This window comes from Mustela lutreola, chromosome 2, assembly GCF_030435805.1.
Source record: "Mustela lutreola isolate mMusLut2 chromosome 2, mMusLut2.pri, whole genome shotgun sequence".
Classification (NCBI taxonomy): Eukaryota; Metazoa; Chordata; class Mammalia; order Carnivora; family Mustelidae; genus Mustela; species Mustela lutreola.
In genome coordinates this window covers 178,306,934-178,327,143 of record NC_081291.1, presented here as the reverse complement: position 1 = coordinate 178,327,143, position 20,210 = coordinate 178,306,934, and the positions used below count along the sequence as shown (strand labels likewise).

Genomic DNA, 20,210 nt, shown 5'->3' with positions numbered 1-20,210 from the left:
TCTATTTCCCTTCCCTTTGAGTCTGGAGCTGGTCTTAGTGATTCACTGGGAACCAATGCAGTTTGGAGGAAGTGATACTACATAACCTCTCTGGGACTACATCAGAAGGCAACCATGACACTGCTGCCTTGTTTGCTGGAATACATGTTCTGAGCCACCTGAAAGCACCGTGGTCCACAGTCCTGAGTCCCGAGCTGAACCTAGCTTCGAGTTGTCCTAGCCTGGGCACAGAGGTGTCAGATGATTCCTGGCTTGATGAACTGTAACAGGAAAAGCCACATAGAAGGATAAACCATAAAGGAACAGATTATTCGGCCTTCTAATATGGCACTCTTTAGCATACAGAAGTTTTTATCTCATTAAACACTCAGCTGTTTGGGTGGGTAAGCTGAATACAGTGATGGATATAAAGCAGTGGTTAGAAATTTTCTTCAAAACATTTACATGCTATCCCCCAAATCCCCACCCCTATGACCACTAATATGCATGTATAAGACATGGGCAGTTAGGTGTTCAGGACATTAGGAGGTACACCCTAGGCGTCTAGTAGACTCAGAATAAACATCAGTATGAATTTAAAAGAGAAATTCATTCTGAGTAAGAGTAGAATGATCTTTTCTCTAATAGTTACTCAATTCTTTTCTTGTTCCCCATAGTTCTCATCTGTAAGAGAAATACATAGTTACTAAAAGTATGAAAAACTGATACTCTGAAATTTTGAAATTTCATCTCAGTCCAATGCCCAGGCCTGACAGCCCTAAATACAATTAAATACACTAGCAGAACTATAAACCAAGAGACTTTTTATTGTAAAAACTGAGGTTTATTTGAACATTTGTTCCTATATACCTGTATTTTTCTCATTTAATCAGCTTTATTGAAGTATAAATGACATATACAATAAAATTCCATGATTTTAAGTGCCAAGGTCAAAGAGTTTTGATATATGTAAACAATCTGGTAATCACTGCCACAATCAATATAGAGAATATTTCCATCCCCTCAAAATATTCTTTCATTTCCTTCCACAATCAATTCCCAGTCCTAGCCCTAGCAACCACAGACTCGCTTTCTCTTATTTGAATTTTGGCTTTTCTAGGTTTTCACATAGCATAGTCATATAGGAAGTCCTCTTTTGTGTTTGGCTTCTTTCACTTGGCATAATGCCATTTTGCTATTTGCCCAAGTACTTGTTCCTTTTCACTAATGAGTAGTATTTTCACATACTAATATAACATCACCTGTTTATCCAGTCATCTGTTAATGGGCATTTCTGTTGTTTCTAAGTTTTAGCTACTGTCAGTAAAGCTGCTATGGAAATCTGAGTGCAAAACTTGTATTTTTTTGTGGGTAAAATGCCTAGAAATGAGGAATGATGGTTTTAGTCCTAAAAAATATTTATTTTCTCTTTATCAAGTATCCTTTAAAAAATGAAAAATACAAACATTTCTTAGCCATATTTCATATAAAATTTACCAGCAGATCTGTGGTAAGACAGTTGAAGAGTTCATACATTTTCTAGCCCTAAAGAGTCACACACAATCACATATATTTAACATATTCCAAGATAAGGCTTAATAATAAGGAGGAAGATACTAATCCTTACAAACTTCAATATATTATATCAATTAAAATACACTCAAAATAATAAAATAAAGAAATGCACTCACACTATTATGTGAACAAAGAAGCCACACTAAGGATTCTGTTGTGATTTTTCTCTTAAGGGTAAAGAGCTGTAGAATCTCCAATTTAATGAGAGAACAAATTTTAATTAGTCCACCTTCCAAAGAAATACATTTATAAAATGCCTACATGCTTCTCACAGTAGTTATGTTGACTTTAATTAACAAAGGAAAATATCTCATTTGCCAAGTGAGAAATATTTCCTAACCCCTGGATTGTTCTTAGTCTAAACTTCCATATAGAAAAGTCTGGAATAGGAAATTTTAAATATCAGACTCCAAGGTTATAAACTTTCACATTCAAAAGTGCAGAGAATCCAACATTAAGAAATTATAGTTCTTCAAAAATCAGAAGCACATCTTGGAAGCCCCTTATTTAAGCAACAGGGATGTCAGTTCAGAGTTAACAACTACAGGGAATCGTTGAATTGTTAACACAGGCAGAGATTAAGAAAGCTTCAAGTGTTCCTAAATATCATTATAAAATGAACATTTTACAATATTATGATCTCTAGAGAAAGACATATGAAGATCATGATCAATGAAACTGCAGTCACAACAAAATAAAAAATTTACCTTCCTTTCAAGCTGATTTCTAAAACATATTAAGCCTTAACCTCACTGAATTAATGAAATTAAAATTTATCCAACAGATTTTTGTGGCAGAAACTAGAACTTTAACAAATACAGGAAACGAAAATAGCATGAGAAGTTTCCTGACACAAACTATAATTAGATTCCCTTAGCTCAACACTGGGAAACTCAATTCCATATTTTGTAAACTAGTCATATGAAATGATTCTAAAAGTATAAATGAGTTTTATATCAACCAATTGACGCTGACAAGCTGCCACATCACCACCTGTCACCCGCAGCTTCCAACAGAAACTTGTAGTACTTGAAATACACGTCAGCATCTGCCAAGGAAGCAGGCTGCAGAGTGGAGACTGGAGCTCCAAGACACGGTTACGAACCGCCACACAGTGGCAAGGCCGCCAGCCCGGGGAACGGGGCGCACAGTCTGTGTCCTCCCCAAGCCCCGGGAAGGCCGCTCGTGTGCATCAGCGCACCCAGTCTCTCGGATGGCGCAGAACTTCCAGAATTTCTGCTTCTTTGGAGTTCTCTGGGGGTGAATGCATGTATTCCCACCTACAAAGGTCCAAAACAAAAGCAAAACATGTAATAATAAAAACTGTAATGAACAATACACATGCCTCTACTCAAAACAGATGAAAAATGAAATTCTAAGAGTAAAAAATGTCTTATACCTCCTTGTCTCCAATGCACCTTGTCTCCAATGCCTTTTACCCACTAGCCTTTTTAAAAATACGTGCTGCTATAACAAATAGCATGGAGGACAAGGGGAGATGGAGAGGAGAAGGGAGTTGAGGAAATTGGAAGGGGAGGTGAACCATATGGACTCTGAAAAACAATCTGAGGGTTCTGAAGGGGCGGGGGTGGGAAGTTGGGGGAACCAGGTCGTGGGTATTAGAGAGGGCAAGGATTGCATGGAGCACTGGGTGTGGTGCAAAAACAACGAAAACTGTTACGCTGAAAAGAAATAAAAAATTAAAAAAAAAAAACCTTAAAAAAATAAGTAAAAAAATAAAAATAGGTGCTGCTAAAGAAACTAAGTATTTTAATAATTCCTGACCATTCTTTGGCTAACATTAATATCCTGGAGCCAAAATATACTTTTACTATAAACTAGGGTGTCATAAAACATAGAACCTCCAATGATCCATGGGCAAACTTTATTTTTAGCATAATACTTATGCATTTATTTTAATGTGTTACCGTCTATTTGTGGCAATAATAATCAGTTTGCCTTTTTAAATAAATTCTCAGAAAAAATAAGAAGAGTATAAAATTTAAGTAAATAATACTTCAGGTAATATACAAATATAGTCAAAATGGTTAAGCTATAGTGTGAAGTCTGGCAGACAATGGTTTAGACCAGGCGTCAGCAAACTTTTCCTATAAAGGGTCACATAATAGATAACTTTAATTTAGGCTTTGTGGGGCCACACAGTCTCTTGCATATTCTTTGTTGTTTGTTTTTAATAATCCTTTAAAATACAAAATTCATTCTTAGCTCAAGGATTGCACAAGGACACATCACAAGTGAACCTGGAGGTATCCTACAGCTTAAAGTCTGCACACCCTTGGTACAGGTTATAAGAAACCAAAAGTGACCTGTCATGGTAACGATTCAAATGAGCAAGGGATAGATTTATAATCCACCCACACGTGCAGCTTAGAATGTACCTTAAAATTAGGGGCCTGATTAGTAGTAATCAGAAGACTACTGGAAGCCTCCAAGACTTATCTCTACTTTTTATTCACATCTTGTCTCCAGGGTGGCAGAACACCTAGCAGTGATGTGTATGAACTTTCAGCGAAGGACATGAGACCCCAAGAACAGAGGTTATACAAGGACAGAGCCAATGCCTTTCAGAAGGCAGGCACAACCACAGAAGTCACTAATTTCACCAGCTAGATCTGGACCGTAGAGTGAGGCAAGACACTCTTCCAGTGCCATCTAAAGTCCATTCATATTTGGGCATTTACACTTACAGGAAAAAGAAGATACTAGCTCTTACAAAACAAGCACATAATTTTTCTTTTTTTTATGATCTTTTCTATTTCAGTCTGGACACACATCATTTTCACTTTCTTATAGCCAAAAAGTCAACCTAACTGCACCAACATAAATATATCTGTTTAAAACTCCCCCCAAAGGGGCGCCTGAGTGGCTCAGTCAGTTAAGCATCTGACTCTTGATCTCAGCTCAGGTCTTGATTTCAGGGTTGTGAGTTCAAGGCCTCTGTTGGGCTCCACGCTGGGCTAGAAGCCTACTAAAAAACTCCCCGCAGCCACAGATCCAATTAACCTTTATGGAAGGTCACCACAGCAACATACAGAGCAAAAAGAGAATGCCAAGCACCGGCAATAATCCCTCATCTTTCAAACAAGCTTGATACTTCATACTGGACAGTAAGACTTTTTCTCACAAATGTTAACAATTTCTAACAAAATTAAGCTGAAAAACCTGATATGCTCAAATAAATTTCCTTTGCCCATAAATCTTCCTAGAAAATCACCAAGTAGGCAAGGATGTCACCATCCACTCTATCTTCTCACTCCCTCTATCCTTTTCCAGCTGTTACCTGCAAAACCATGTCAATCATCCTGTCATTCATTCTTTAACAATAACAAAAAAAAATAAAATAAAATTACTTTCCTTATTATTTGACTGTGACTTTATTATAAAATCAGTGAAGTCAAAACCAATGAAATCTTAGGTAAGACATCTGCTGTGTTCATGTTCATGTTTTGTAGGGGTTAGTAGACCGAGTGGAGGGATAATTATGATGGGTTACTCTTACCGAGCAGTTAGAGGTAAAGACATCAAGATGCTTTCAATCCTGGATCCTGGAGTGAAGAGGCCAAACTTTGTACCCCGATCATATAGCAGGTTAAATTCTACATACCTGACATAAAGACAACATTAAAGGCAAGTTGAATAAAATCTTTCTTAAGATTAGCCCATAATGAATACTCCAAAGGAGAGTGGGGGGGGGGGGGCCTTCCTGCCCACTGCCCCCACCCCCAATCAGCTGGAACAGGCACAGGGAACACCAGTCTACAGCCAGTTGAGTCTTCTCCATCTGGACATGCATAAATAAAAGGGTATTCTACCCAACAAACAATAGGATATAGATTCGGCCCCAACACAGGGCAGTTAGCAAAACAAGAAGGTTATATTGTCCAATAAATAAACAGAATGGACACAAAGCTGAGAATTTTAAGGCACAAAAACAATTAAGAAAAAGAAATGGCACCCTTTATCAGGATAGAACAGTTCTTTCTGTCCTTCCCCTGTAGTCTGAGATGTCTCAGAAAACTTCATTTCACCACCTGTAATTTCCACATGCTAAGATAAAAACTTTCGTTATTGAAAGGCAACTAAGCTAATGGCCATCTATTAATAATTACTAATATATTCTAGATATTTCCTTTTCTTAAAGTAGTTAATAGCACTGATAAGCGGTCATACAATTCAGTCTTCCTGCAGCTTAGTGGCAATCATGATAATAAGCAGTGGCTGAGCTGCAGTGCTCAGTTTTATTCTGCTAAGAAAAATATCCTTAGCATCAACTAAAACTTGGTTCAAATGTATTTGTTTTCCATTAACTGCCCTGGCGTCAGATCTAAATAAACTCTGTCTAGCTTAAAAATCTCTGCCTTTAACATGATGGGATCTTCTGTAAAAGGTCATTTAAACTTCAAAGATAATTTTTACTACTCAAATGAAATTAGAATGACCCATAAAGCTGAAAACTCAATGAACAGTCCCCCTTTAGACCATTTCCCAGCACATTCAGAAACTATTCTCTCGGTCTAAACTTCCCTCACATAGTCTTGTTTACCCACTGATTCATCTTTCATCACACCTGGAGGAAGATATCCTCTAGAATTGCACACCACTTGAATGTTTAGAAAACACCCTTCTGTGTGCAAACTTGCCAAAATCCCTGAGAAAATTTAAATAAATTATATCCATGGATCCCTTTCTAGTCCTCTGTATTAACTCATCACAGATTGAATTCTGGGTATTAGTAACTATTTAATACCTTCTTATACCTGTTCAAAAGATAATATAAAGCAAAACTTCTCAATTTTTTCCTGAGACCATAGAAAAGAATTTCGGCCCTCAGCCACGTTTTTTACCCCTGATATTGCCTTTCTAAAACATATTTAAGGGATGGCTGTGATTCTCCAGTTTGTATGGATGTCTCTTTCAAAGGCCCTTGAATGGAACTCCCTGAATACATTTTCTGTAAGGATCCCTGTACCGCTCTCCTTTTCTGAGTGAAGAATGCCTCTCTGACTCCTACCTGGTTTTACTCAGATCTGATCTTCCTGTTCCTTCTCATACATTTATCCTCTCCGAGGTGCCTGCAAACCATGAACCTTAGTCATTCCCTTCAATTTAACAGATAGCTAAATTTTGTCCTGTTTCCCTTTCCCAAAATATAACAAAGTGACAATAAGTTAAAGATCTTTAGTTTCTGGGGTGCCTGACTGGCTTACTCGGTAGAGCATGTGATTCTCGATCTAGTGGTTGTGAGTTTGAGCCCTATGTTGGGTGTAGAGAGTACTAACATGCATACTATATACATACATACAATACATAAATACATACAATCCATCAATCCATCACTCAATCAGGGAATCTCCTATTTGGGGTGGAAGGAAGTGCAGCCAAGTGGAACCTGTGAAGGGTACAGGTAGGTAACGGTGCCGTGTGTAAGAAGGTGAAGACAACGCTGACAACAGTAGTGAAGAGCTGCGGTTATCTGAAGTCCCAGAGGTTAATGCCATCTTAAGGCCCAGAGAGAAGGGTGGTAGAAGGAGGTTCTCTGTGACAAACAGTCATAAAAACCAAAACCAATACAAAAAACAAACACCAAAGAGAACACAAAACAGGATTCTGCTGTCTAGGAAGTTTTAAGGTTTCACCTAATTCATATTCACAAAACCTGTCAGCTTTGCATATAAAATCCTACACAACACTAGGAACACTGCCCTTTCTAGAGTTTTATTTTTAATATAAATTTTCACTGGATATTTTTTTACTTTATTGACATATAACTGTTATATTAGTTTCAGGTGTATACCACAATGATTCAACAATTCTGTATATCACTTCATGCTCATCTCTGAAAGTGGACTCGTAATCCCCTTCAGCCTATTTCACCCATCCCCCATACCTCCCCACCGGTAACCACTAGTTTGTTCTCTGTATTTGAGCCTAGGTTTGTTTGTTCGTTTGTTTGTTTCTGGCTCAGTAGGCAGAGCATGAGACTCCTGAACCAGGGGTTGTGAGTTTGAGCCCCACTTCAGGTTTAGAGAGTAGTAACATACATACACACACACAGTAAGGGAAACTCCTATTTTGGGCAGAAGGAAGTGTCTAACATATTGGCTGGCACACAGTACGGACTTCTTAAATAGTGAATATTGTCATTAAGTATAAATAATTTCTGAAGTGATCATGTCCATTATAATGATGTCCATGAAATCTTAAAGATGGATGGGAAAGTGTGGGATTCCAAATTTATAAAGCAGCAGAAACATTAAATGATGCCCCTATCCTGGCATAAGGCTGGAAGGCACTACTAGAAGACTAAAAGAAATCAGCCCAATTAAATCAGCAAGTACCACGACATGGCTGCTATGAGTCTCTAATGTACAGACAGATGAAATAAATTTTGCTTTTTTTAAAGCTTTTCATTTATTTGAGAGAGAGAGCATGGGGGTGGGGGGATCGGGGAAGAAGCAGAGGGAGTGGGAGAAGCAGACTCCCCAGTGAGCCGGGAGCCCAATGCAGGGCTTGATGCCAGGATCTGGAGATCATGACCGAGCCTAAGACACATGCTTACCCACCTAGGCGCCCCAACTTTGCTCTTTTTACAATACTATTTTGCACAATTTTTAACATTCATTTAATATTCATCTAGTTATACAAAGCAGCTCAGGATAGTATTAACACAACTCTAAGAAAGTATCTGCCCAAGACAACACACCACCCACGATTACTCCAACTGCTCCACTTCCCCCGCCAGTTATGCAATGAGATGATCTAGTCTCCTGCTGCTCACTCACCGTCCTCTCCGGAGCTGCTGCCACAGCTTCTCCTGGGGCGTGAATGAGTCATCATGGTGCTTTTTCACAAGAGGAATGTAAGAAGGAACAACCGCCTGGGCGCAGCTCTGTACAAAACGAAACACTTCCTCCTTGGATGGAGAGTCAAGGTCATCAAAAAAGATGCCCCCAATGCCCCTTCTCTCCCCACGATGGACAATAAAGAAGTAATCATCACACCTGGAAAACACAGCAAGGCCATACCAAGGATCAAAGGGGAAAAAAAAAAGACAGAATCAATGTGAGCATTTCAGCTTAGAGTGCTACCCTTGACTAAGGCCAACACAGTGCCCTTACTTTCTGTCCAACTATGAAAATAAAACCGCGGCTTTAGACAGATTTCCTGCAATCAGCATCCATGTAGAAAATGCTTATGATTTTATCTGCAAAGCAAGTAAGGAATTTAACACCTGTCTATCAAAAGGATATGGAACTCTAAAAACTTTAGTGAAAAAGAAACAAAGAGCCCAGTATTAACAGTGTATTTCTTCAAACAAGGGATATGGCTGCCCTTGGCAACACTGGTGCTTTTGCAAGAGGCAAGACGGGGATCCTCTACCAAGAACACCAACCAGGTCTGTGGTTCAGCTCTTCAGCAGTTCTTTATTCACCAAGAAACGGTATTGTAAATAATCTCTAAGGTCCCTTTCAGCAATAACATGGGAAGGCTCTAGAAGTGAGGGAAGGGCTGGTGGAAGGACATGTTCAGAGAACACCTACAGACATATGAAAGGTTCCCTGTGAACCACCACATCAAACTAGCCATCTGGTCCTGAGTCTTCCTCCTCTCCATGCCTACAAGAGCAGGCTTCTGAAATGCTAGATTTGTAAGAATAGTTTACATTGTAGAAATAGCTTGTTAGAGGATCTCTAGAAGAATAGGGTATGTAAAGAGAAAAATTTGCACAAGCAAAAATAAAAGTTATTCAAAAGGTTCTATTCAGGGCGCCTGGGTGGCTCAGTGGGTTAAGCCGCTGCCTTCGGCTCAGGTCATGATCTCAGGGTCCTGGGATCGAGTCCCGCATCGGGCTCTCTGCTCAGCAGGGAGCCTACTTCCTCCTCTCTCTCTCTGCCTGCTTCTCCATCTACTTGTGATCTCTCTCTGTCAAATAAATAAATAAAATCTTTAAAAAAAAAAAAAAAAGGTTCTATTCAAAATTGCCTTAATAAAAAATACAGCCTTAATAGCTTAAAATTAAAAAAAAAAAAAAAAAAAAAAAGGCAGCAGCTGCAAATCCCTAGAGCTGATGCACTGGCCTAATTCACCTTGACTGTGACTTATTTTCCTTCACATGCGTATTTTATTAACACAGTTGAAGGACATCCTGAGCAAGGTTGTGAAGTTAGCTTTAACCAAATCACAGTTTCAAAAGCTCCATGAAACTAAAAAATTAAGAAATGTGCTAAATACTTATACTGGAAACTTCTCTTTAATTAGTCTGGTTCCTAGAGATCACAGTAACTAATGTCCCTCAGATGGAGTCATCTCAATAATAGCAGTAAGAGAAAATAAACAAAAAAAGACAATGTTACCCATACCAGTCCTCTTCCTGGAAGAATCCTGATTCGTGAGAGAAAAAAAAAAAACCTTCCTCACACATCCAAGCTTTCATGTCTATATAGTTTTCAGTGGTAATATCAATCAGGAGAATGGGTCTTTCCTGAGGATCTTAAAGCTGAATTCCAAATCTTACATAAATTATCAAGACTCCACAGTTATTAGCTCTAAAAGCAAAGCAAAACCACCCTCCCCCCATAAAAAAACACCAAAACCGGGGCGCCTGGGTGGCTCAGTGGGTTAAAGCCTCTGCCTTCGGCTCAGGTCATGATCCCGGGGTCCTGGGATCAAGCCCCGCATCGGGCTCTCTGTTCAGCAGGGAGCCTGCTTCCTCCTCTCTCTCTCTCTGCCTGCCTCTCTAACTACTTGTGATCTCTCTCTGTCAAATAAATAAAATTAAAAAAAAAAAAAAAAAAAACACCAAAACCTCTACTGTCCCTCCTTTTTTAAGAATGCCAATTAGCTCTAAGCAGAGCTGGGTACTTTACTCTTATTCCAAACAACTATGCCTAGACTCCATTTCACATCTACTAAATATCCTGGATCTCCTCACAACTCATTTGTTTCCCTCTCCTTTATCATTCTTTAACAGAGTTTCCAATCCCACTCTTCTCCTTGTCCAAAGCATCTGGTATATTTGCATATTTCCCTAATAGTTCTCCAACCCTTCCCATGTCCTAATATTCCCATGGCAACAACAGTTCTCATCTGGGATGAGAAGTTAATATCCCACAAGGGGATTAAAAAGTTTCTAATTCTGAGGTATAGATCATGTTGAAATTTATATCCTAAATCATTTGGGGTCAAAAAAGATGCTGCTACCCAATTTTTATTATAGATATCCAAGTATTTCTAACTACATAATTTTCATAAAACCATTTCAAACTGGTAACCTATTTCCAGTGGGCAAAAAAACCCAGATGAACCTTCTGGGGCACCTGTGTGCCTCAGTGGGTTTAGGCCTCTGCCTTCAGCTCAGGTCCTGATCTCAGGGTCCTGGGATCGAGCCCTGCATTGGTCTTTCTGCTCAGTGGGGAGCCTGCTTCCCCCCCTCTTTCTCTGCCTGCCTCTCTGCCTACTTGTGAGCTGTCAAATAAATAAATAAAATCTTAAAAAAAAAAAAAAAGATGAACCAATGAAATATATTTGAGACGTCATGACAATATTTTTACCCACCATTTCTTAAATTTAGGGTAGAGATCGGGACCATGCTTGTCACAAGCCTCCTTTAGAGTTCTGTGAAAATGGATAGCATCCTCTTGGTTCAAGTATGTTGGAGTAAGGTCACATCCACCACCAAACCACCACTGCTTGTTACCTACAAAATCAAGACATGAGATTCTCATGCAGGCTTTGAACTCTGAGATACAGCACACTTCTCACTGTATTTGCAAACCAAATTGATCAGCTTAGTTTGTTAACATGAAATGGGTGACAATCAAAAAATATTTAACTAAATTTAGCTCTAGATAGCCAGTAAAGCCTAGGCAGGAAAGAAAAGGTAAAAGCAGAAAGAAAAAGAAGTAGGAAATTAAAAAGTGAGAGAGTAGAACCAGGAAGAAAAGGACATGCATGGCAGTAAATGATGGAACATCACCGAAGTGGACTCCAGCTATGTATCAAATTTCGTGAGGCGTGTAAGATGCCTCTGCTAGGGCACAATTTAAAAAACAAAGGCAAGACAAGCAAATCTCTGGCCCAAGCATTGACAGTTTATAAAACTGCCCGGGAGATTCTGATGTACCCTGTAATAAAAACCACTGTCCCCCTCTCCTTAGCCCAGAAAGGGTAAAAGCACTTGCAGAGGGCCACACCCTACCACCTGAGACTATTTCACGTGCTTAGTTGGGTCTGTAAGTTGTCAGTACCAGTTACCAACTTGTAATTTTAAGATTTTTTTTTTTTTTTGACAGACAGAGATGACAAGTAGGCAGAGAGGCAGGCAGAGAGAGAGAGAGGAGAAAGCAGGCTCCCTGCTGAGCAGAAAGCCCGATGCGGGGCTCAATCCCAGGACCCTGGGATCATGACCTGAGCCGAAGGCAGAGGCTTTAACTCACTGAGCCACCCAGGCGCCCCCCAACTTGTAATTTTAAAAGTCTGAACCACACCAAATGTCTTCAAGACGCAAGTTAAATACACGGACTTCAAACGCCATCACCTGCAGAGATTCCCATGGCCCCAGAGAGGTCCTGCACAGATGCTCTGCCGGGTGGGAACACCTGGCCCAGCTAACTGCAGACAGGGGCTGGAACTACACGTCCATAAAGAGGCACAATTAATTCCACTCTATCTTAAGCCCACTGACAATGTGCCAGTGACCAATGAAGCAATTACTTTGGAAGATGTTTTCCAAGAGCAAGTTCTCCATTTCAATGTAACCCTGTACATAGGTTTTCCTGTGGATTTCCTAAGGATTCCCTTTCCTGTGCAAAGAACCCTGAGTGCACTCTGAGTCTGTGATTCACTAAATCATTCGCTCTGTGTGGAGGAAATACGGGGACATCAGAGCCCAGTCAATACTGTTTTCTCCTTTCACCTCTAGAGCATAATCCATTGCTCCTGCCAAGGCTTCCTCTTCCTCCTGAAAAACCTAGTTAAGATTTATAAAATCTTTCTCATTTAGATGATACGCTCTAGCTTGTTTTAAGATACATATTCTGCACAACAGTATTTTGCACAGCTCCAGGGATGCTTACCATCAGCTTCTTCTATTTCAAAGTATCTGTAGTTGAAATGGATAGTAGGAGCATGAGGATTCTTGGGGTGGATCACAGAGCTCACACCCATAGCAGAAAATGGCAATTTACCTGGAAAGTAAAACACAGAGTGAGTGTCAATCAGCCGGCTTGATTAACTTCAAGATAGTTTCAGGATCGATTGTCAAAAGCCGCTTTTTGTCTCTTAAATTTTTTTTTAAAAAGGGAATGTGAACATGCTTCTCTGGCATATGCACCCAAATGGATTTTTACAGCAGCACTATTTATTTTACAAATAACACTTGTGGGGGCAAGATTTGCAAGGGCTGTGACAGGCTGTGGATACTGTCAGATTTACCATCTTTAGTCTTCAGAATTTTTCCTCGGCTTCTCATTTGTTTTGCTGCTTCCTCAGAAAGATTCCCATGAACAACAGAAATGCTCACCCCAGCCTTTTCAAAAACATGCCCATCTTGAAGTACACAGCTGATGCCACCACCACCTGTTTACAGAAACAGAAAATGAGAGAGTATAAGGGTCGATGCAATATCCAAAAGAACCCTCATGTGAAGGTGTGGGGTTAGGAGTAATTTTCTCCCTATTTTTATTTTCCAAATCTTCTACATTATCAGTATATTTGTAATTTTTAAGTACAGTAACATTAGATAATCAGCTTAGCTTGATGACATTGCTACTGATAGTAGGCAAATACTGTATTTCCCCCACATCACTAAACTGAGGATTTCTTCCACATCTAAAATAAATCACACGAATATTTTCCCTTCAACTACTGTTCAGAATGGCATCCACTCATTATGACATATGAGAGAAGGCTGAGGTTAAAAACGGGTACGGGTATGTCTGAGGAATATTCTATTATTATGAGTTTAAGAGCTCCATATCATTTCAATTGTTTTTTCTGTGTGTTGTTTACCATTTAATTTTGTTTACAGGCAATTAAAAAAAAAAGTAGATAGTCAAACTCTTCAGGGATTTGGAAGCTTAAACTAAGTAAGACACATATTAATATTTACGTATCTGAGCCTTATTATTCATAGTTTGTATTTAAGACACTAGAGTTACCACCAAAGCAACTGTTTCTCAGAAGTACCTATTTGTCTTGTTTTATCCTAGGAATTTTTAGAGCTGGATGGGAAGTAAGATGATCCAGTGCAAACCCTGCCCTCACCCCCCACCCACCTCCCCGCACATTTCAAATGAAAAGGAGGCCCAGAAAGATAAGACAACTTATCCACGATTACACAGCTGGCAAGGCTTTCTTGCCACAATTTGTCTATGTATCAGACAATATTTTAAGCACTCCATTCTTCACCCTCATGTATTATTTCTAATCTCATTTCACAGATGAGGAAACAGAGGCACACAAAATATTAAGTAACTTCTGAAGGTCACACTAGCTATTCTAGTACTTGAGGTTGTGGTCCGGCTCAATGGTCTTCACTTGAAAACATGACAAGATGGAAAACACTTCAAAGACCATATTTAACTTCATTTTGTATAGATGTGGTGGTATCAAAGCTCAAAATCTGCTGATGAGAGCTGCTACAGTAGGCCTAGCTAAGAAGTCAGGAATTCTTCACGTTTATGACCAACATGTGGAGTTTCACTCCATAGTCAACAGTGGGTTAAGCCTCTGCTTTCGGCTCAGGTCATGATCCCAGGGTCCTGGAATAGAGTCCTGAGTCGGGCTCTCTGCTCATCAGGGAGCCTGCTTTCTCCTCTCTCTCTCTCTCTGCCTGCCTCTCTTCCTACTTGTGATCTCTCTCTGTCAAATAAATAAATAAAATCTTAAAAAAAAAAAAAAAGAAGATGGTCATGAATACATGATTCTATAAAAACAGGGTTTTTCATTATTGAAGTATTAGTGACATATTATATTAGTTTCAGGTGTACAATGCAATGATTCATTATTTGTATACATTGCAAAATAAGTCTAGTTACCACCATCACAGTTACAAAATTCTTTTTACAATGAGAATTTTCAAGATCTATTCTCTTAGCAACCTTAAAGCATGCAATACAACATTTTTTACTATACTCATCATACTGTACATTACATTCTCATGACATCTTTATTTTGTAACTGGGAGTTTGTACCTCTTGATCCCCTTCACTCATTTTGCCCATTCCTCTCACCCGCTCCTTCTGACAATCACCGATCTGAAGAAATTTTTTTTGTTTGTTTTTTCTAAGAAAGAAGGTCAAAGGGAGAAGCAGACTCCCCGTGGAACCGAGAGCGCAACGCGGTACTCGATCCCTGGACTCCAGGACCATGACCCGACCTGAAGGCAGTTGCTTAACCAATTGAGCCACCCAGGTGACCCAAGAAATGGGTTTTAATAATGAAGGATTTGCCACTGAAAAGAAAGATTTTCCTTTCTTTGCCCAGTATTTCTTGTGCAACTTGACAAAAAGACACACTAACACAATTATACCTGCTGGAGGAATCTCACCAGATATTTAGCAAATAGGAGGCAAGTTCATCTTTCCATCTCTACAGGAAGAGAAAGGATAAATGCACCCAAAGAAACAGATAAAATGTGGGTAAGATTGATGCTCAGCTACAACTCTGGACATCCAAGCTTGCTGGCTAAATATAACCGCAGGACTTCTAGAAAAATGCCATTATAAAAATCTCATAGATTTTGAAGTGTACAGTTTTAGAGTGATCAAAGATCTGCATCCAGACGTCTGATGACCCTTTTAGTATCCATTTTTCTAAAGGTGTCCCTTCTAACCTAGCAGCCGCTCTTGTAGGTACCTCTTTCCTACTCTATTCTCATTTTCTGCCCAGCAACCTAAAGTCGACCTCTAATTCCCATCTCCACCTCCCCCTAGGGACCTCCTCACCTTCCTTCCTCTCCCACCGGTCCACGGAGAAGCGCGCGCCCCCGTCTACCTGTGCCAGCGCCTGGCACACCTGGGCCTGGGTCTCCAGGATCAGCAACTCCATCTTGGTCTTCATGTCGCTCGGCCTCCCCCGCAGCTCGCGCAGATCGGTCACCGGTGGGGCCATGAAGCAGCTGCAGCGGCGGGTCAGCTCATCGTCGTCCTCCTCCGGCCTCCCGGACGAAGGGCTCCGCGCCCCCGTGCTCTTGGGCACCATCTCCACCCGTTCTACGAGCCCGAAGGCGGCGGCGGCCAGCCCTGCCAGCCCCGCCAGCCCCGCCAGCGCCGTGGTCAACCCAGTCCCCAGCCGGGGGCCTCCTCCCGCCGTCGACTTGTGCCCCAAACCCCGGCACTGCTCGGTGCCAGGCGCACCCGGGGGCCGGCAGATGCGTGCGGCCGCACAGCGCCCGGGCCAAGCGCACAGTCCTCTGCGACCGGCCCGCGACGCTCGCCAGCAGGAGCCCGCGCTCAGCCTGCCCAAGTGCAACGCCATGCTCCCGCGCTGTCACCCCTGGCGATGCTTACGTCCCCGAGACCGGCCCCTGAGCTCCCTGGGGGGTCCCAAGACGGCGAACTGCTCCGGGAGGGAGAGTCTTTGGTGAAGAAGAGCTACTACCGGGTCGGCTCCCGGGCGGCCTGGGGAGGCGGGAGGCGGGAGGCGGGGGATGCCGGGAGCTGTAGTCCGGTTCCTATCGCCGCCTGCAGGGGCGCGCCAGGGAGATAAAGAATCCCTCCTCCCCAGAAGGGCGCGTCCCAAAACTGAGGAACTGGGTGCGGGGGAAGCGAAAGGGCAGGTGGAAGAGAAGGCAGAGATAAGAGAGGCTTTCTAGTCACGTACAACTTCGGGTGGGCTGTCCAATCAACCACAGGGTTAAGACAAAGTAGGGCTGAACGCTGAGGACTAACGGGGCAGGAAAATGGCTGGAGACCCCCGACCCATATTACATTTTCAAACACGGTTGCAAATCATGGTTCAGAATCTACAGAAAGCCCCCTGGAGCCTGGTTCTAGTCCAGGAGACCCTGGAGAGCTTCCAGGATTGGCTGGGGGCGGAGCGTGGGAGGCTCCTTGCTCACCAGCAGTTTCTGAGCAGAGTAGGCAAGGGCGAGGTAGTACAGCGCACTTAAGGCAAGTCCCACTAAAAGACTTCCTGGGATCAATTCATATCACAGTTCATCATTAAAATCTTCCCAGGTCTTGCTCCTACACTGCCCACTTGATTATTTTAGAAATAGGAAAAGCAAAGTGATTGTTTTACTAAACCAGCCTAAAACTAATATGACCTGGTGTGTTGGGGGACCAAGGAATATGAGATTTAAAAATACTTAAAATCTGGGATGCCTGGGTGGCTGTCAGTTAAGTATTTAACTCCAGCTCAGGTCATCATCCCAGGGTCTTCCCATAGAGTTCCCCCTCTGCCTACTGCTCCCCCTCCTTGTGTGAGCGTCCCCTTTCTCTGACAAATAAATAAATCAGATATTTTTTTAAAATAAAAAAATAAAAATACTTAAAGTTTTACAATTGTGGGGGGCTGCCAGGTATAGTTCACCTGTAGGGCTTTCAACAACTCCTGTAGATTTGGCCTGGCAAACATTCACACTGCTTCCCCCTTACCACCCCCCTCCACACACACACATGCTCTCTTTTCAAAAAGGAGGAAAGAAGCTAACATAGATTTGACAGATCTTTTTTGTTGTTGTTATTCCTATAACCACACCACAGTTCTATGTTGTCTGGACATTAAAGTTTTAGAATGGCTATCATGGAAATTATTTTAATTTCTAATGGTAGATTATTTAAGCCTCTGGTGGTGGTCTCTACAGATATTTCCTTAGTGGCTAGATGCAGCGATGGGACTTCCACAGCTTTTGGGTTAGACCAGCTGATCAAGCCAACCAGAACTGCATCTGGCAACTCTCACAATGGGACACAGTGTTAGCTGGGTAGGCACACTTGACTCGGTAGTGGATTCAATGAAAGGTAAAGGCTTGAATTGAGAAGTGAGTAAACTACTTTGTGGGGAGAAAACCAATGGCTTTTAGCTATAGTGTAACTTGCTGCCAGACTGAGTTGCGAGAGGAAAGGGAAGATAAGAAACACCACTTCAGAAAGGGTTGTTTGCTTCTCTTAGATGCCTGTGATAGGTAGGGTTTGGCTGGGCCTGGGGTTAGTAATTGAACCTCATTAATGGAAAGAACCTCTCTAACCCGTCTTTCTATAAGAACCCCCTTTCATTATCGCTCTGATTCTGAGACTACTCACAAAGCTAGGAAAAGATAAGCAGGCACAGGCCATTTTGAACATACGCCCAGTCAGATAGTCTGGTCTTGAGCCAATTGTGTACTAGTTTGCAGGTTTCCATCCCTCCCCGTCCTTAACCTCTCTGTGAAGAGGGCTGCCCTCCTTTCGAATCTGATATCCAGAGCCCTCCCTACGCTGACCTAATTACACTATGCTTAAGAAAGGCCTTTACAACTATCAACCTTAAAAATAAAGTAGTCAGAAAAATAAATAAAATAGTCAGTTATTTAATCAACAAAGATGAGTTTATCTGGGACTAGCAGAGGAGTTACAACTCCGGACATGCAGACTCCAGCACACCAGAGGCAAGAACAAAGAACAGGAGGAACAAGGAACAAAGGAGAGGGACTTGCTTTTATAGAGGAAAGGAGGGAGTTGGGAAGGGTTGTTTTGGAAGAAAGTTCATAGGAGGAGAAGGAGAGTTCCAAGTTGTGGTGCCTTCTAATTGGCTGGGTTGTTGCTGGGTGAGGAGCAAATCTTCCTTCTCCCAGCAGGCTTACATAAAGGAAGCTGTGGTGAATACTGAGTGAGCACCATCCCTTCATTGCTCCTGGCCCTGTTTTGAACTGGGTTTCCTTTATCCATTTTCACATAGACTGGTTAGTGTGCGTTTAAATCATCTTCTTGTGGATACAAATTGTCTCCAAAGGATTTGAGCCCTGTTTTTCAGTGTGGAATTGGAAAAAAAAAAAAAAAATCCCCTATTCAAACAATTTCAAGCTTCAGAAAGGTAGTGGGAGCAATAATAAGTTCACAATACCTTATAAAGCGTAAGGGATATGGTAAGGGCTCTCATCCTTTTTTGAGCTTAGTTGCCTATACTGCCTTATGTTCTAAATGACCCTACCAAACAAAAAGATTCTGAATAACCTTACACAAACTCATGAATTTTTGGAACTCCACATGTTTCTCAGAATCCTTATGAATTTTTCCTCTCCCTTATTCCCCAAACCACAACTGATTTTAGGCCTGCCCTTTTCTAGAGAGAGTCAGAAGGGACTCTGATTTCATCCCCCTGACAGCTTTACTGCCTTTTAACAACACACACACACACACACACACACACACACACACACTCATGAGTCCTACTAGCTTTACTAAACTATATCATTTTCACCAATTCCCCAATTTTGAGATCCGAACTTAGGAAATGCATGATCAAAGTGATTCAGTTTTGCTACTCCCAGATAGATAATTTGACTCAGGCTAATTATTAACAAAGTATTGCCAAACATATATATTTACTGTGGTGCCCTTTTGCCAATCTATTAAAAACTCTAACAGGGATGTTGGTGGGTAGTCGTAGTGAAATTAGCAAAGAAATGGACTTTTTGATATTTTTATTCTATTTTTTTACAATTTATTTTTTAAGTGTTTAGGTCTTCAGAAACAAGTATTTACATACTTTATTAAAACAATTGGTTCTTAAAGTTAAATGTAGGTTAAATATCCAATGCAATGTGGTGTTGTTACCTTGCTTTTTTTTAACTGAAGTAATTTTAAAATTACTTTCTCAGAGAGGTATGAATACCACCCAAATATTCCAGAAAAGTTTTATGAAAGGAAAGGGTCATGGTGCATGTCACTTAATCCTTCAGCTTTTGCATTTAGTCCCTCCATATTTTTTTCTCTACACTAATATGCATATGTCTACCATTTGTGGTGGAGATTATAAAAGTGACATAAAAAAGTTTACAGAGCAGTAGGATAGATGGAGTCTGGGTCCTGATATATCCTTGAGCTGATGTCATAGCCCTGGGCTGGAGTTCTTGTTATATGAAAAAAAAATAAAATAAGATGCTGTTTGTCAGGATGGAATCACATTAGAACATGATGACCTTCCACTATAAATGGGGGGAATGATAAGTGTAGGATATCATTTCTAGAAAAAAAGGGAAATATGATAAGTAGACAGTACCATTGATGCCCACTATGGAGAGAAATTTTTGAAGATATTTCTGGGGGTATTGAGCTTGTGAATCTAAGATAAACAAAAATATAGAATTCAGAAAGAACTAACAAGTTTAGGTGTATAGGAGGTAATAGTTTTAATCTAGACAATTATTAAAAGTTATTTCTACCAGGGTACCTGGGTGGATTAGTTGGTTTGGCCATCAACCCTTGATTTTGGCTCAGGTCATGGTTTCAGGGTCCTGGGATTCAGCCCCACATCAGGCAACATGCTCAGGGTGGAGTCTGCTTGGGGAGTGTCTCTCTCTCTCTCTCTCTCCTCCTCTGTGCCCCCCTCAAATAAATAAATAAATCCTTTAAAAAATGTTATTTCTACCAGTTCAGCCAAAGTCTCCAGCTGTTCCATTTGCTACGTACAAGAGCTTCCTGATTACCCCA

At 41.0% G+C, this 20,210-nt stretch overlaps 1 protein-coding gene and 1 pseudogene across 1 annotated transcript; one reads left to right on the top strand and one right to left on the bottom strand.

The window, feature by feature from the left end:
- Positions 1 to 786: 786 nt before the first annotated feature.
- Positions 787 to 16,215, bottom strand: CPOX (coproporphyrinogen oxidase). The gene is made up of 7 exons (XM_059164384.1): positions 15,522 to 16,215; positions 13,009 to 13,152; positions 12,651 to 12,761; positions 11,131 to 11,272; positions 8,358 to 8,576; positions 5,075 to 5,179; positions 787 to 2,834 (listed from the first exon to the last, which is right to left on the bottom strand). The coding sequence occupies exons 1-7, from the start codon at positions 16,051 to 16,053 to the stop codon at positions 2,747 to 2,749; spliced, it is 1,341 nt and encodes a 446-aa protein (XP_059020367.1). The 5' UTR covers positions 16,054 to 16,215; the 3' UTR covers positions 787 to 2,746.
- A 262-nt stretch (positions 16,216 to 16,477) lies between these two features.
- The window catches only part of LOC131825638 (large ribosomal subunit protein eL19-like), a 48,237-nt pseudogene continuing 44,504 nt past the window's right edge, over positions 16,478 to 20,210 (top strand).

Coding starts and splice junctions, on each gene's coding strand:
- CPOX (XM_059164384.1), bottom strand. CDS start 16,053: ATGGCGTTGCACTTGGGCAGGCTGAGCGCGGGCTCCTGCTGGCGAGCG. Junction 11,273..12,650: donor TGAAATAGAAGAAGCTGATG/GTAAGCATCCCT, acceptor TTGATTTTGTAG/GTAACAAGCAGTGGTGGTTT. Junction 2,835..5,074: donor TCTTTACCTCTAACTGCTCG/GTAAGAGTAACC, acceptor GGACCTTTGTAG/GTGGGAATACATGCATTCAC.